The sequence below is a fragment of the Vicugna pacos genome, chromosome 11, assembly GCF_048564905.1.
Source record: "Vicugna pacos chromosome 11, VicPac4, whole genome shotgun sequence".
Classification (NCBI taxonomy): domain Eukaryota; kingdom Metazoa; phylum Chordata; class Mammalia; order Artiodactyla; family Camelidae; genus Vicugna; species Vicugna pacos.
Genome location: NC_132997.1, coordinates 52,689,010 through 52,703,899, shown reverse-complemented (window position 1 = coordinate 52,703,899; position 14,890 = coordinate 52,689,010). Strand labels below are relative to the sequence as shown.

Genomic DNA, 14,890 nt, shown 5'->3' with positions numbered 1-14,890 from the left:
TGTAATGGAAAAAGCTTTGCTTGAGGTATAGAGTCACAGCTTCTGGGACTTAACTCCTGTATTACTTTGGGAAGGTGTTCATATCCCTGCAACCTCTATTTCAGGGTTGAAGAAAAGGTATTTGTCGATCACTGAGTGCTTTTTACATTCCTACAGGCTATATATTAATAATAAGACACAGAGGGTAGGGTATGGCTCAGTGGTAGACTGTGTGCTTGGCATGCATGAGGTCCTGGGTTCAGTCCCCAGTACCTTCAGGAAAATAATAAACAAACAAACAAACAAACAAACCTAATTTACTTCCCCCAACCGCCCCGCAAAAAAACCAAACCAAAATAAACAAAAACCCCACGGATCCTTGTTATGTTTTTATCTGGTGATAGGCTGGGTTATATACTAATGTCAAAAGGTTTCTGCTTTTCTGCTTGTATCAATTAATGAGAGTTAGCTGGCTTTGTTTTTAAACAATATTTCCAAGTGTTCTGTTAAAAGCCAACCGGTAATTTTTATGCATTAACTTCACCTGGTCAAGCACAAGATGAACTTATCACCGCAAAGGGCGGGGCTGGAGGTGGGGCTACTATCATTGACGGCTTTGATTCCATGACAACGGTTGCTGTGGTGACCACCACGCCTCCCCATTGGTCACTGCCAAGCATATTGCGGCTCCCCTAACAGTCGTCATTGGGTACCGTTCTGCAGTGCGCAGGCCTGTCGGGAGCCGTAAGTGAAGCGTCGCAAAGCAGAAGGAAGGCGGGAGTCCCGACTGCAAACATTGAGACCGAGGCTGGAGAGGCCGCCATGGCGGATGCTCCATGGGCCGAGATTCGTGAGAAATTCCAGGCCGCTCTGTCCCTGTCGCGGGTAGAACTGCATAAAAACCCGGAGAAGGAACCGTACAAGTCCAAATACGGCGCCCGGGCGCTGCTGGAAGAGGTCAAGGCGCTGCTGGGCCCCGCGCCTGAGGACGAGGAGGAGAGGCCTCATGCCGAAGACAGCTTGGGCGCGGGGGACCACGCCCTGGGGCTGCCGGCTGAACTGGTGGAGGCCGAGGGGCCTATTGCCCAGGGGGCGGTGAGGCGGGCGGTTATTGAGTTCCACCTCGGAGTGAACCACATCGACACGGAGGAGCTGTCGGCGGGGGAGGAGCATCTGGTGAAATGCCTGAGGCTACTGCGCAAGTACCGACTGTCGCAAGATTGCGTCTCCCTCTACATCCAAGCGCAGGTGAGAGCAAGCCCGGCCTTTTGCTGTTCACCGGAGGCCAGGGGGTGGAGAGGGGCACCAACTCTTGCCAACACCAAAGGCAAACGTAGTAAGGCACAATTTGTCCCCACGTTTTCGAAACTATGCGATAAGCGGCTTCCAAACTCCCTCTCCACCCCTATCACCCACTCCGCCAACATCAGTTGCTGCTTTGCTTAGTCGTGTCAACGCATTTGTTTATCCAGAACCTCCTACATTGTAAGTGCCCTTTCCAGTGCTTCTCCACTCATCCAAATCCTGTCCATTCCATTAAGAAAAATCCAAAGTAATTTACATCTTAATTTAAGGCCTCAAGGAAATTATAAAGAATGTCCGGAGTAGATTCTTAATTTAAAACAAAGTATCTAAAATCTTCAGTTCTGTTCTTGCCATGTTCATTCGTTTTGCTCCCCAGGGAATTCCTACTCATTCTTCAAAACCCATCTGAAGACGCACCTCATACTTTTAGTAACTTTTTAAATAAATTTATATTCAGTTTACAGTGTTGTGTCAATTTATGGTGTAGAGTACAGTTTTTCAGTCATAACGTGAATATATATATTCGTTTTCATATTCTTTTTCACCGTGAGCTATACAGTATAAACTTGTTTATCTGTTCTATATACCTATCAGTATCTACAAATCTCGAACTCCCAGTCTGTCCCTACCTCGCTCCCCCCTGGCAACCACAAGTTTGTATTCTATATCTGAGTCTGTTTCTGTTTTATATTTAAGTTCGTCTTTTTTTTTTTTTTTTCAAGATTCCACATATGAATGATATCATATGGTATCTTTCTTTCTCTTTCTGGCTTTCTTCACTTAGAATGACATTCTCCAGGGACATCCATGTTGCAGCAAATGGCATTATGTTGTCATTTTTTATTACTGAATAGTATTCCATTGTATAAATATACCACAGCTTCTTTATCCAGTCATCTGTCGATGGACAAAGATTGTTTCCATGTCTTGGCTATTGTAAATAGTGCTGCTATGAACATTGGGGTGCAGATGTCTTTTTGAATTAGGGTTCCTTCTGGATATATGCCCTGGAGTGGGATTGCTGGGTCATATGATAAGTCTGTTTTTAGTTTTTTGAGGAATCTCCATACTGTTTTCTACAACGGCTGCACGAAACTGCATTCCCACCAACAGTGTAGGAGGGTTTCCTTTTCTCAACACCCTCTCCAGCATTTATCATTTGTGGACTTTTGAATGGTGGCCATTCTGATTGGTGTGAGGTGATACATTATGGCAGTTTCAATTTGCATTTCTCTGATACTTAGTGATATTGAGCATTTTTTCACGTGCCTATTGGTCATTCATATGTCTTCATTGAAGAATTGCTTGTTAGGTCTTCTGCCCATTTTTGGATTGGGTTTTTTTTTCTTATTAAGTTGCATGAGCTGTTTATATATTCTGGAGATCAAGCCTTTGTCAGTATCATCTTTTGCAAATATTTTCTCCCATTCCATAGGTTGTCATTTTGTTTTGCTTATGATTTCCTTTGCTGTGCAAAAGCTTGTAAGTTTAATTAGGTCCCACTTGTTTATTTTTGCTTTTAGTAACTTTCTTTGGATCATTTTGTTCGAAACAGGTTTCTTCCTCCTACCTTTGAATCCTTATAATACTTATTGTTTCCCATTTATATGGTGCTTGACTTGTTAAGAAATAAATCTGACATTCTCTTCAGGAACATAACACTTCAAAATATAAATATGTATGAACTTCTTGTGTCAGGTACTTTAAGTAAGCTCACAACCCTTAAATTCAGTAGTTCCAGTTCCTAGTATATGTGATCCAGGGAACATTTACCACAATTGATCATATGATAAGTAGATCTTAAAGAAAAGCCTCAAAATTAAAAGGGAAATTGTATAGGTCATATTCTGTTATCATGGCCCAATTAAATAAAAAGCTCTATAATAAGAGCTTTTTGCTCTCTTTTTGCTTTTCTTTTTGCTCACTAATTATAACTTTTGTTCTTGGCACATTATAGGCCATTCTAAATATTTGTTGAGTGGATGAATGATCTAATGAAATCTGTAAAATGTTGAATTCAAACAATATCTCAGTTATTTGAAATTTTCTTTAACTGTTTGGTTGCCTAAGATCTTAATGAACATTTAAAAAATTACTTCAATATCAAAAATAGAATTAGAAACCTTCCTTAATGTAATATAGGATCTCCAGTATTTACTGTATTTTACTGATTTTAATATGCTTGTTCTTAAATATATTAATATCTATGAAATCAGGATGCATCTTATAATTGATTTTTGTGTCATAATTTATTTGGCAGTGTTTTCTCGTTGATACATAAAATAATTGTGTCTTACAAATTGTGACATCTTAAATGAAATACAGTGTTCTGAAGCCAGCCTTTTCTGAATGGAGAATTATTAGAGCTGATCTTACTAAAACCAGGAACAAAACCTTGATTAAAAGTTGTGGCCATTGTAATAATATATAAAGCAAATAAGAATTATCAGTCTTTAAAAAGTAAAAATCATCATTTTTATATGTGATCCTTGTAGACCTAAAAAACCTCAAGTCATCAGCTATGAAACTCTTAGAACTATCAATTTTATAAAGCAGGAAAATATAAGGTAAATAAATAATATCAATAATATTCCTATATATAAGCAATAACTTGTTTAAAACACTAATTTTGGAAATTGTATCACAAAGAGCAGTATTGGGGGTGGTAGAACTGATAATCTTACACTGATCTTAGCCAAAAGGCCGAGAAGCGATTAGAATGGATAATCTTGAAAGGAGTGATATACAATGTTCCTAGGTGGCAAAATTTCCCTGATATTCATTTATAGGTTTGATGTGGTTTCTACTGAATCTTTTTTTCTTAGTTGGCAGAATGAATATGTTTATCTGAAAGAATAATGAAAAGTGGATATAAAAATATGAAAAGTAATGCACTAAAACTAGCCTACGAGGTACAGTGATATTTAATTAGATTCTGTTTGTGCTAGTCTGTTTCTGAACTCTACTGTTCGTTGGTCTGTTTATTCCAATGACATTACCACTCTATAGCATTTTATTACATTGAATATTTGCGATATATGATATGACTAATAGTAAAGCAAACTGAAAGAATGAGACAAAAATTGTATCAGATTGGCAGAGATTATGAAAGATACTGATTACACTCATTGCTGGGGAAATTATGAGGAGATAGATACTGGCATTAGCATTGTTGCTAGTTGAAATATAAACTGGAGATCAGTAGGTATCAAAACTCTTTTTTTTTTCTTTTGAACATTTTTTATTGATTTATAATCATTTTACAATGTTGTGTCAAATTCCGTATCAAAACTCTTGAGTCAAGATTTTGAGTTAAAAAATTCCACATCAGGATTCTAAAATAATACTAAGTCAGGCTGCAAAGGTATGTTAACATGGGTATTTATCACAGCAGTGTTAATTTAAAAAAAGGAAAAACATTAGTGAGTAGATATTTAGTTAAATAAATACTAGTACATCCATACAGAAGAACAATATGCAGCCATTAGAAATAATGATTTATATTTGTTAACCAAAATATGAATATTAAGAGGAGAGGGATGTTTGGCATGTTTGGAATTATGTAGAGTCATTCCATTTTGGTAAAAGACTATGTGTGTGTGTGGGTGTGTGTGTGAGAAGAAACTTGAAAGTATCAGTTCATGGGAATTTATGATACTCTGAATGCTTTGTCTCAATCTGGTACTGGGAAACTAAATATATAGTACGTGGACCCACATTAGATTATCAAGAGAGACCGTCCACTTCTATCTCAGGTTCTGGAGGCCTTAAGAATGTTTTTTTTCTGGTTTCCATCTAATTTTTGCTATCAGAATTATACACTTGCATTATTCTGAGTGAAATTTAACTGCTTCACTTAAGTAAAATTTCTTAATAGGTTAGTAGAATATTCTCCCCTCTGCCAGGATATATATGTATGAGGAGTACCTTCTGTGTGTGTTATGGATTTATTGAGATGCAGTTGACATACGATGAACTGCCCATATCTAAAGTATACAATTTGATGAATTTTGACATCTCTGTATTCCCATGAAACTGTCACTGCAGTCAAGGTAATGAACATATCCATCACCATTAAAAGTTTCCTTGCACTTTGTAGTCCCTCCCTCCCTCCTTTATTCTCTCTCCCTTCTCCTTGCCCTCTTCCCCAGTATTTTTTAGAATTTTGTAATGGAATCATGTGGTGTATACTCTTCTTTTGGTCTGACTTCTTTTACTCAGTATCATTATTTCATTGCTGCATCTGAGATGATCATGTTTTTGTTTTTGTTTCTTCTTTTGTCGTCTGTTAATGTGGTGAATTACATTAATTGATATTCCAATATTAAACCAACCTTTCTTTCCTATGATAAACCCCACTGGAGTTTTTACCAAGCCAGACTTGGGTAATATATTACTCTTTCTATATATTGTTGGGATGAATATGCTAAAATTTTGTTAATATTGTTTATATCTTTGTTCATGAAAGATACCAGTCTGTAGTTTTTTTTTTTTTGTTATGTTTTTGGTTTAGTATGAGATGGGAAGTGTTCTTTCCTCTTTGCTTTTATGGATGAATTTGTGTAGAGTTGGTATTATTTTTTGCTTTCATGTTTGGTAGAGTTCACCAGTAGTACTTTTTTAGCTGTTATTGTTTTATATTTAATTTTTTTCCCTACCTATTCTGATATCCCAAGGGCAAGAACATGATGATAGTCTGTGAATGATACACTTTCTGGTGCATTATAGAGTTTACATTCATGTAGAATGTCAGTAGCAGTTGTCTCTATAGAGTAAACACTGAAAGGAACATTAATACTATTAATTTTGAAAAATCAAATCCATTCTAGATCCCTTGCACTTTAGGACCTCAGAAGGTTATGGTTCAAAAGAAAAACCTTTGTCATTTCTAGACACAGTCCAGGGTCTCTACCTGGTTTAAGAGTTATCATACATCAGAGTTGTTGCTTTCTGTGTCACAGCCTACCCTGGATCTAGGAGGCTAAATGCTTCACCATCCCATCAAAATAGAACAAATGTGATGAACTAGTTCCTGGTACTAGGTGAATCTCTAGTCTGTCTAGGCTAGGTGCAGTGTACTGGTGTCATGGCCAAATGGAGTATCTCAACAACTGATTGTCAGAGGAAAAGTTAGTTGACCTAGGGAGTGAGAAAAGGTGACTTGTGGATCCATTTCTAAATTCAAGAAATAATATTAAGGGAGATTACATTCTCTGAGGCTGGGTGGGCAGAATAATCAGTAAATTAGTAGTGGGGTAGAGCCCTTTAAGCTTCCCCAAGATGCTGCAAAGGACTGCGTAAGTAATATAGAGGAGAGAACTGCCTAGTTTAGAGTCTCACTAATTTATCACTATGACCTGCAGTCCCAGACACTGAGGACTGTTCAAGCCACTTTTAAAAAAAGTTATAGAATAGATACAAGTTATAGAATAGATACATTATGTGAAGCCAGACAAGAGGTCTGTGCTCCGGGGCAGTGATCATGCCACCTTTAAATTATAGGGTTTCTAAAGATTTTTTGTGCCATGTGCTCCTTTTGCAGTCTTAAGAAGCCTGTGTTTCATCGAACAGTGATCTTCAAATTTACAAAATAAAATATAAAGGGTTACAAAAGAAACCAATAATATAGGAGTTATCAAAATATTTTTTAAAACAAATGTGTGTGATATCATTAGTAACTTCATAGTAATACAGATGCTTCCTAACACATTAAGTAACATCTAATGATACGTCTAATGTCCTCCATAATTTTAAAGTACTAATGAATGTAAATGATATTTTGAGATATCTGCTAGCTGTAATATGAAGATTTTTCACTTCTATAGGCCACAGAATCCTAGGTGCTGTGATTCTGCTGCATTTTGTTTCCTGCATTCATAATTGAAAGAAATGCTTAATTTTAGGATATAGTGAAAATAAATTTGTAATGTTTTCTCATCCATGTTCATAGACTCATCGTGGATAATTTGTGGATCCTTGGGCTCCAGTTAAGAATTTGCTTTAAAAACTCTTGTTTCCTTATCCTGTTCCCTTCCCTAGGGAAGTAAGCAAAAGATGGCAGAAGCCCAGCCTCAGAAGTATCCCTGTGCCTGAAAGACTATCACAAGGGTTGGGATGCAGACTAACCGCATTGTCTGAAGGGAAGATAGTCTTGAGTTCTGACCATCTCAGTAGGCCTGATTTGCCCTGTACAGAGCCTGATAAAGAGAATCATGTGGCAGGGGGAGAACTGGCTTAGTTTTTAAAATGTTATTAAGGGTATAACCCTAAATCTAAGCAGCTTCTCCTTAGTGCTTTCATGATAGCAGCAGGAAATTGGTGCTATGGAAATCAAAAGGAAGTGATCAGTACCAGAAAAGACACTACAAATGAAAAATTATTTTATTGATTGGATATAATTATAAGGCTATATTTTTAAGAACTCAGGAAAATATAAACAAATGCCTTGTTTGAAATGGTAAACATTAGGAATCTGATTTATGATGAAGCCATATAGCATCTTCAGATTTTTCATACCATATGATCTGAATTGTTGGAATTGGAACACTTATCTCCCTTCAGGCTTGCTTGAGCGTGTTGAGAACGTTTCCTTTTTCAAAGAGATCTCTGGAGGATATTATAGATGTTTTGAAAGCATTATGTTTGTAGCTCATCTTTGTCTCTATGTCTAATAGTTATCTATTGCTGTGTAATGTTGTACCCTCAATTGAAACAACAAGTTTATTATATCAGGAATCTAGGCATGGCTTAGCTAGTTGTCTCTGGCTCAAGGTCTAGTCAGATTGTTGGTCTGCGGGGGCTGCACTTGAAGGCTTAACTGGAGGAGGATCTGCTTCCAAGCTCACTCATGTGATTGTTGACAGGATTTCATTCCTTATAGGCTGTTGATCTGAGGACCTGGATTCCTTGCTGGCTGTTGACCTTCCTTTAGTTCCTTGCCACGTGAGTCTATCCATAGGGTGGCTCAGAACATGGCTTTGGCTTCCCTCAGAGAGAACAAGCGAGAGGGAACACCCAAAACGGAACCACTGTGTTTTGTAACCTGATCTTGGAAAAGACCTTCTATCACTTTTGCCATATTCTGCTTTTTAGAAGCAAGTCACTAAATCCAGCCCAGATTTAAGGGGAAGAGATTATACAAGGGCATGAACATCAGGAGGCAGGAATTACTGGGGAATCCATCTTCGTGGCTGCCTACCATGGCATAAGGACAGTAGTATTATGAATAATTAATTCATTGTTAATTGGACCCGAGTACTATTTGATAGGTAACTGTTGACTTTGAAACTGAAAATTGCTTTAATTGAAAATTTTATGTATTTCTCTTTTATTTTTCAGAATAATCTGGGTATCTTGTGGTCTGAAAGAGAAGAAATTGAAACTGCGCAAGCTTATCTAGAATCATCAGAAGCACTATATAATCAGTATATGAAAGAGGTATGTTGCATGTCAGAAAAATTTTAATTTTTGATTAAAATGAGTCAAGAATTGATGTAAAGAATTTTTCACTTATAATATTAGAATGTGTCTTTTCATTATACTTTGGGACCATGCTATAGTGCTGTCTAGGTAGTCACCTAATAGCTGAAATTGTTTTATATTACAGACTTTAGGGTTCTTAAAAATAACCTTTGGAATGGTCTAATGGCAATCTTAATTGAAATACAACTGTATAGGAAATATTATTCTAATAATTATCCTAAGATACTGATACATGCATATTTTCATTTATAATTTAAAAATTATATTTTGATTTCCACTGAGAATAGCAGTGCTTAAAGGAAAGCAAACAACTACTTAAGCAAAATATCTGAAATCTCTGAGGCAGTGGTTCTCAAATTTCAGCATGCGTCAGAATCACCTGGAGGGCTTGTTAAGACACAGCGCTCACTCCTAGCTCTGATTCAGTAGGTCTGGGTGGGATCTGAGAATTTGCATTTTTAACAAGGAAGCAGGTGATGCTGCTGCTGCTGGCCTGGGTACTGTACTTTGAGAACCACTACTTCAGAGCAGTGGTTTTCAATGACTTTTTAAAGCCGTGAATCCCTTCTGAAATGCAATATGTAAAAACTGATGGAGCAGCTCTGGTTAAGCAGGTCAGAAGAACCCTGAGCCCAATCGACTAGAGATAGCTTCCTCCCTCTCCACTGTGGTGGTCCAGAATAGGTGTCGTAGAACTTCTCGGGCTCTAGGGAGCTAGATTGAAAACTTTTACTCCAGAGGGTCACAGTCCTACAAAGGTGAACTTTTTAACACCACTGTGTTACTATTCTTTTCCTTACTACGTTTTACCTGCTAAAACTTGGCAATCTGAAAGAGGCTTTATGTGTTTGGGGGCGAGGAGGTGTACAGGACATCTCTATATCTTCCACTCAGCTTTTCTGTGAACCTTAAACTGCTCTAAAAAATGAAGTCTGTTTTTTAAAAAATCAGCAGTTTTCTAAAACTAAAATTGACTTAATTAACTTTGTTTTGAGCCTACTTGTAGCACCCAGTTAAATAACTCAGAGTTAAGAATCAGTGTCTCATCAAGCTCACCAGTGATTTATATATTGCTGTACGCAGTGATAAATTCTTAGTCCTCATCTTATTTGCCCTGTCAGTAGCATTTGGCACACTTAGTCTTTTTTTGGCACAATTATTTAGCTTCCACTTGTCTGTTTTTCATTCTTCTCAGTCCTTGGTGCTTCTTCCGTATTTCCCTAACCTCTGAACAATGGGGTACCCAGAGTTCAGTGTTTGGATGTCTTCTCTTTCCATCCACATTTGTTCCCATGTTCTAAATACCCCCTCTATGCTGATGACTCCCAGATTATATCTCCAGTCTATACCTCTCTAATGCTAGACTTGTCTGTCCAACTGTTGACTTGACATTTGCTCTCTTTATGGAGTAGGTGGGTATCTTTAAAACTTCTGTCTAACATTGAGCTTCTGATAATTTTCCCCTCCTTACTGCCCTTGCTGTAAACACCAACTTCTTTCTTCGGTTGCTGAGGCCTAAAACCTTGGAGTCTCATATCTTCACTCTCTAATGTATCAACAAATCCTGTTGGCTTCCCTTGTAAGTTGTGTCTAGAATCAAACCATCCAAGCTATCATCATCTCTTCCTGAGGTTGTTTCTGTAGTTTTTTTTTTTTTTAATTGAAGTATAGTTGATTTACAGTGTCGGGTTAGTTTCTGGTATATAGCACAGTGATTCAGTTATACATGTACATATATTCTTTTTCATTATAGATTATTACAAGATATTGACTATAGTTCCCTGTGCTATCCAGTAGGACCTTGTTGTTTATCTTTTTATATATAGTAGTATCTGTAAATCCCAAGCTCCTAATTTATCCCTCCCCACCCTTCCTCTTCAAAGGTAGATTAGATTATATCATACCTTCCCTCAAAATTCTCACTGGCTTTCCCATCTTACTCAGTAGACTCCAAAGATCAGTGAAGACCTGCAAGTTTACTATCTGCTCTGGCTACTATTACTTCTCTAATTTCATCTACTATTTCTCCCTGTCTCATTCTGCTCTAGCTACACTGGCATTCTTGCTGTCCTAAAAGACACCGGAGAGGCTCCCAACTCAGGGCCTTTGCACTTAACTGTTTCCTCTACTAATGCTGCTCTTACCCTACGTATCTTACCTGGCTTACTGCCTCATTTCCTTCAGATATTGACTCAGATGTCTCAAATGAGTCTTTGGTGGAGGACTCATTGGCTACTCCTACATCTGTTACTGCAAACCAGCCCCCACCAACACTTCCTATCCCCTTTTCCTGCTTTATTTTTCTGCTTCACACTTATCACCATCTAAAATACTGTTCATTTTAGTGATTTATTTATCACCCATCTTCAGTACTAGAATGTAAGCTCCATGATGACAAGGATATTTTTTTATTACTGTATTCATTGCAGCATCTAGATAACAGTTTCTATTATCTTGAAATAACAAATATTCCACCTTGGCCATCCAGATCAACCAAAAAAAAGAACAGTATTACTACTGTGTGAATGCTTGAGTGAATTTAATGGATGGTTTCAGTGTAAAAATATGTAAGATAGTGTTTAGTTGGAGAAGTATAATTGCTTATCTGGTTTTCTACTTGTTTGTTATTAATCAGTATAATAATTCTGAGTAAAACTATTTTTAATGTTTCATAAATTTTTGACCTAATGGTGGCAGAATTTAGAATGTCATTAAAAAAATCTATAGACAAATTATAGTTCTAGGTAAAGGAGAGAGCTAAATGGGGCGGGAAATCACTGAATTTGAAGATAGGAGACCTGGAATTTCTAGTTTGGTTATAATTAACTGACTTTGGGGAATTCGAACTTTCTGTGCCACCTATTCCTCATTTGTAAGATGGGGATAACCCTCCCATCTCAACAATACAAAACTGTTGTGGGGATCAGATAATGAAGTAGTTAATGCAAAATCACTAGATATATGCTGTATATATCCAGTAATTGCAGAATGGTTAAATAAACTATGGTACTCTCTTAGCAAGGGAATATGATACAACTATTAAAATGTTAAATATTTGAATCATCATACATGGAAGATGCATGTAAAAAGTACACTTAGATTACAACTATATTAACATTTTTCCATGGTAAAACCCTGCAAAGATAAACTGGTTGATATATAAAAACTAACATTTTAGTTTTAGAAGATGTAACTAATAAAAAAACTAATGTTTACTGAATGCTTAAGCAGACTGTTTTATTCTCACCACAACTTTATGAAGGAGGTACTATTATTTCCATTTTTAGGTAAGGAGTTTGTGAATTTAACATATGCTATGTGACACAATCAGGATTTAAATCTGGTTTATCTGATCCCAAACTCTTGTTCTTTCTACTCTACCATGTTGCCTTCCAAGGTAATATTATAGTTAAATCATTACTGTATTAAAATAAATGGATTCACAGGGAGCTATGTTCAATATCTTATAATAACCTACAATGGAAAAGAATCTGAAAAAGAATAAATATATATATATAACTGAATCACTTTGCTGTACACTGGAAACATTGTAAATCAACTATACTTCAATTTTAAAAAAGAAAAAAATGAAATAAATGTATTCTTTTTCTTCATAAAATTGCTTAAATACAGAATACTAGAAAAGAAAATGTATTCTGTACTTACAAAGGGTTATTCATTAGTAGGTTTTGGGTAGAGGTGGTAAAGAGACACAATCTTATAAGCCAGAGGGATTTTCAAAATTCATTTATTCATTCATTCTTAGATTTGAGGTATAATTGATGTGCAACATTGTTTAAGTTTAAGGGGTACAACATAATAATTAGATTCACAGATATATTGCAAAATGATTAATGATTACCACTATAGAGTTAGTTAACAGCTTCATCGCCTCACACAATTTTTTTTTTTTGCAGTGAGCATATTTAACATTTACTTTCTTAGCAACTTTCAAGTATACAATACAGCATTGCTAATAACTACAGTCAGCATATTGTACGTTAGATCCCCAGAACTTATTTATCTTATAACTGGAAGTTTGAACCCTTAACCAACATTGCCTCATCTCCCCCATCATCTCAGCCCCTGGCAACAACCCTTTTACTCTCTGCTTCTAGGAGTTCGCTTTTTTTTTAGATTCCCTATATGAGTGATACCTTTCAGTATTTGGAGCGATGACCATTTAAGCATTTGACATACATTATAAAACTGCTTTCCAAAAAGACTACCAATATATCCTTATTCCACTGGTGATGAGAGTTCTCATCTCCTTCACAACTTTTCCTTATAGAGCTTAAAAAACCATCTTTGGTCTCATTCTAACTTGAATTTCTTTGACTAAAGAGATTAATTTTAAAATATTTCCATTTATATTTTCTCTTTTGAAAGTGTCTTTTACATTTATTGACTCAAGTTTGTGTTTTCTTGCTGATTTGATTGCTTTTATGTTAAATCTTTTTAAATTGAGTTGTAGTTAACATATGATATTATATTAAAGTGTATAACGTGATTCACTATATGTATATATTACGAAATGATCATCACAGTACGTCTAGTTAATCATCATCACACGTATTTATAATTTTTTTCTTATGATGAAGACTTTAAAGATTTAATCTCTTAGCAACTTGCAAATCTACAATACAGAATTATTAACTATAGTCACTATGCTATAGATTATGTCCCCAGGACTTATTTATTTTATAAATGGAAGTTTATATCTTTTGATCACCTTCCCCCTTTTTGATCACCCCACAGTCCCCTGCTTCTGGCAACCACCAGTCTAATTTGTTCTATGTGTCTATAAAGTGGGGTTTTTTTTTGTTTTTGTTTTTAAAGATCCCACGTGTGAGATCACTGGTATTTGCCTTTCCTTATCTGACTTATTTCACTTAGTGTAATGCCCTCACGGTCCATCCATGTTACAGATGGCAGGATATCGCTTTCAATGGCTGAAGAATGTTCCATTGTACATACCTATATCTATATCTATCTATATATATCTCACAGTTTCTTTATCCATTCATCTATTGATGGACCCTAAGTCGTTTCCTTGTTTGGCTATTGTAAATAATGCTGCAGTGAACATGGGCGTGCAGATACATTTTAAAAATTATTTATTTATTTATTTATTTTACAGTATCATTTTTAAAATTATAGTTGATGTACAATATTTTATGTTACAGGTATACTATATAGTAATTCACAATTTTTAAAGGTTATGCTCCATTTATACTTATTATAAAATATTGGCTATCTTCCCCATATTGTACAATACATCCTTATAGCTTATTTTATACCTGATAGTTTGTACCTCTTAATCCTCCACCTACATCTTGCCCCTTCCCCTCTCGTAACTGCTAGTTCCTTCTCTACATCTGTGAGTCTGTTTCTTTTCTGTTATATTCACTAGTTTGTTGTATTTTTGAAGACTCCACATGTGATATCTTATAGTATTTGTCTTTCTCTGTATGACATACTTCACTTAGCATAATGCCCTCCAGGTCCATCCATGCTGTACACCAGATACATTTTCAAGTTAGTGTTTTTGTTTCTTTTGAATAAATATCCAGAAATGGAATTGCTGGATCATATCAGTTCTATTTTTAGTTTTTTGAGGACCTTCCATACTGTTTTCCATAGTGGCTGCACCAATTTACATTACAACCGTGAACCAGGGTTCCTTTTTCTCTACATCCTTGTCAACACTTGTTATTTCTTGTCTTTTTAATAATAACCATACTAATGGGTGTGAGTTAACATCTTATTTGGTTTTGATTTATGTTTCCTTGATTTGCAGTTTTGTGATGTTGAGCAATTTTTCATGTGACTGTTGCCATCTGTATGTCTTTGTAAAAAGTGTCTATTCAGATCTATTCATTTCTTAATTGGATTTTTTTTTTTGCCATTGAGTTCTTTATATATTTTGGATATTAACCCCTTATTGGATATATGATTTGCACGTATTTTCTCCCATTTGTTATGTTACCTTTTCATTTTGTTGATGGTTTCCTTTGCTGTGCAGAAGTTTTTTAGTTTGATGTATTCCCACTTGTTGATATTTTATTTACTTAAACATTTATAGTAGCAGTTGTAGGCACTGTTATAAGTGATTTACAGATTT

The 14,890-nt window shown here is 35.9% G+C and overlaps 1 protein-coding gene across 1 annotated transcript in view; it reads left to right on the top strand.

The window, feature by feature from the left end:
• Window positions 1-729: 729 nt before the first annotated feature.
• The window catches only part of KIFBP (kinesin family binding protein), a 37,562-nt gene continuing 23,401 nt past the window's right edge, over window positions 730-14,890 (top strand). The window contains exons 1-2 of the mRNA XM_006212896.3: window positions 730-1,227; window positions 8,623-8,721. Coding sequence (XP_006212958.1) covers window positions 802-1,227; window positions 8,623-8,721 — 525 coding nt within the window. The 5' untranslated portion in view covers window positions 730-801. The remainder of the gene's footprint in view (window positions 1,228-8,622; window positions 8,722-14,890) is intronic.